Source organism: Euphorbia lathyris, chromosome 2 (genome assembly GCF_963576675.1).
Source record: "Euphorbia lathyris chromosome 2, ddEupLath1.1, whole genome shotgun sequence".
NCBI classification, from domain to species: Eukaryota; Viridiplantae; Streptophyta; class Magnoliopsida; order Malpighiales; family Euphorbiaceae; genus Euphorbia; species Euphorbia lathyris.
Window position 1 is genome coordinate 133958495 of NC_088911.1, and position 3173 is coordinate 133961667.

At 34.9% G+C, this 3173-nt stretch overlaps 1 protein-coding gene across 1 annotated transcript; it reads left to right on the forward strand.

The window, feature by feature from the left end:
- The first annotated feature begins 251 nt into the window (after positions 1-251).
- On the forward strand, positions 252-2883 carry LOC136216921 (exopolygalacturonase clone GBGE184-like). The gene is made up of 5 exons (XM_066003464.1): positions 252-482; positions 826-1122; positions 1636-1925; positions 2111-2327; positions 2639-2883. The coding sequence occupies exons 1-5, from the start codon at positions 327-329 to the stop codon at positions 2864-2866; spliced, it is 1188 nt and encodes a 395-aa protein (XP_065859536.1). The 5' UTR covers positions 252-326; the 3' UTR covers positions 2867-2883.
- Positions 2884-3173: the final 290 nt, after the last annotated feature.

Genomic DNA, 3173 nt, shown 5'->3' on the forward strand with positions numbered 1-3173 from the left:
TTCAAAAAAACATATTTTGGTAACATTTTTTTTGGTCAAAAGTAACATTAATTCTAGCCTTGTATATATCATAATATATATTTGCTAATTATAGTTTAAACTGAAATTATATACACCTTGAATACTTAATTATATTTAGCTAACAAAATGCTATAAATTGCTTGTAATTCTAACCACACATTTCTTACTAAAATTCTTATTATAAAAAGAGGGCAAACAATAGAAATTGTCAATTGCAATAATAATAACAATCAGAAGAAGTTGAGCTTCTTCTGATTACTACTATTTTTTGTTATTTAGTAAATAACAAAAAAAAAATTATTGCAATGCAGGGTGGGGCAATGGCCATTTCAAATAAACTTGTGAAATGTGCCATTCTTTTGTCATTTTTAGCCACCGTTGTTTTTTGTGACGGCGGTCCAAAAATATTTAATGTGGTAGATTTTGGTGTAAAAGCTGGTCCAAAATCCGATAATGCCGTGGTATGTATATATTTGCATTCAAATTTAAAATGTATGAGCTTTTTGAAACAATTTTTAGATCTTTCAAAAACAACAGTTGCTATTTTAAGACATTCATGAAAAGTTGTTTAAGATAAAAACAACTAAAAGTTCATTTGAAAAAAAGAACCAAAGATCCCTGTATCCCATAGAATTACGGAGCATGGGAAGATGGCTAAGAATGCACTCTTCCCATAGAATTAGTTGTTAGTAATAGCTAATTACTTCTCTTATGGTGAATTTCGATAATTGGGGATGCAACCGACCCATGCATCCCCTCTTTCTGCCACTGCTCGGTTACATTTTTTCCCTATGTTGTTTTCAGAATTTCGTCAAGGCATGGAGGGCAGCATGTGATTTCGGTGGAATGGCAAGGCTAGTATTTCCAAAAGGTGAATTCTATGCCACCGAAACTGTATTCCAAGGACCGTGCAAAGCTCCGATCCAAGTGGAAATTCAAGGAACTATTAAGGCTGGATCAGATATCAGTAGTTATTCTGACGATTTTTGGATTTCATTTGAACGTGTTACTGGTATGGATGTTTTCGGGCCTGGTACTGTTGATGGCAACGGCCCCAATGTGTGGAAATATAAGGAAAAAGGAGCCTCAATGTTCCCAATAGTAAGCAACTACTCTATGCAATCACAGTCATTCGATTTTGCCTATTCTAAACTCATAATTCGTGCCGTAAAAATAATTGACCTTTTATTTCTATTCCATTCAAGTTGTTATAATGAATATGTTGAAAAATTGATATGACATGATTTTGTCATGGATGTGAGCGTATTGGAATGCCTCACCAATACTGGGTCAGCAGTAGAAAAACCCTTCAGTTTATTGTTATTTATAGATCGTTATTAAAGGGATTTCTATTACTGGCGTAGAATTGGTGGAGCAGACATTGTATGGCTCGGATTTGATGTGGCTTGAGTCGATGGTCGAAACAATGTCAATCATCTATCTGGAACGATTTAGCTGAAAATTCGAAACAATGTCGTTACACGTATCTCAATAACGATGTAAGAAAAAATGCTATTTTCATCAGATTTGTAGCCATCGGATGGATTTACTATAGCCTTTTTTAGTATGATAAATGTTATTCTTAAAACTAATGCATTTTTTGTGTTGCTGCAGAGTCTTAAATTTATCCATTGTGAACGTACATTAATGAAGGGGATTACATCTGTTAATCCTATGGGATTTCACATAAGCATTGTTAATTGCAACGATGTTACAGCCACAAATATGCACTTAATTGCCCCCGACGATAGCCCCAACACCGACGGATTTCATATCAGCCAATCTACTAATGTTGGAGTCTTTGATAGTGTTGTTGCTACAGGTGATGATTGTGTGGGTGTCATCCATGGAAGTATGGACATCGAGGTCCAAAGAGTGATATGTGGTCCGGGTCACGGACTCAGGTATATATGAACATTGTGAAACATCAAATTCGATTGAAAATGAATTATTTATTTTACCCATATTTGAAATATTATTTAACAAGGATTAAAGAAACTGAAACCATGTGATCGCAGTTGATAAGATCAGGGATGTTTAGATGTTTTTGGCTTAAATTAACTAACATGTTTTCATTTTCGAAAAACAGTATTGGAAGTCTTGGAAAATACGACGACGAGAAGTTGCTGAGAAATATTCTTATTCAGAATTGCACGATGACTGGAACAGATAATGGAGCTAGAATCAAAACATACGCAGGATCACTTCCAAGTGTTGCTCAAAACATAACTTTTAAAGACATTATAATGAACAATGTCGAAAATCCCATCCTCATTGATCAATTTTACGGCAAAAAATCAGGATCGGTTAGTATTCTTCTTCTTTTCCATACTCCAAACTCATTTTCTAATTTTCATGTTGAGAAACTTATGATGCTGAAAGCAAGAAAGAAAAAAACCACTCTTGAGGTACACAAATTATGTATCAATAGATGGGATCTGTACCGAATTAGTCATCACTGATGACTAGTCCATAAAAAAAACCTATAATTTTCAACGGTATTTTCTTTTGGCTCCGTCGAATTTCTCCGAGGGAGCATGATGCGACGTTGGACAAGTTCGGCTTCTTATACTAATGGATTAACCGATTTCATATCTTCGTTTTTGTTCCGATGCAGCCATCAAAGGTACAAATCAGCAATGCTCAATTCATAAACATTCAAGGAACAACACCTACAGAAGCCGGAGTAGATATACAATGCAGCAAAGTAGTTCCTTGCCAGGGAATTAGATTGTCAAATATCAAATTGCAATATATTGAGGATAAGAAAGAGACTTTTACCTCTAATTGTACTAATGCCAAACTTACCTATGACGGACCTCAAACCCCACCCCCTTGTCGGTAATTAGCTTACTTGTTTATTATTACGGATTAGGATTCTCTAAAATTGAATTCTACATGTAATCTCAAATATTAAATGCAAAATTACCGATTAAAATATATTTCTTGAACTCTACATTTAACTCTATCAATTCAATGTCGAACGGAGGAAGTGCATAGGAGATCCATTGCATCTTTAGCAACCGGGATCCACCTTAGTTTGTGTGGTTTCAAACGACCCTACGAAGAGAGTTTGAAGATAATACAATCGTATGAATGAGAATGAGTATAATGAGAAGAAATATGTTCTATCACGTGCGAGTGGGAGATGA

Bases quoted from the DNA above. Each gene is read 5' to 3' on its own strand.
- LOC136216921 (XM_066003464.1), top strand. From the start codon at position 327: ATGCAGGGTGGGGCAATGGCCATTTCAAATAAACTTGTGAAATGTGCC. The intron at 483-825 runs GTATGTATATAT...TGTTGTTTTCAG, and splicing joins CAAAATCCGATAATGCCGTG to AATTTCGTCAAGGCATGGAG. The intron at 2,328-2,638 runs GTTAGTATTCTT...GTTCCGATGCAG, and splicing joins ACGGCAAAAAATCAGGATCG to CCATCAAAGGTACAAATCAG.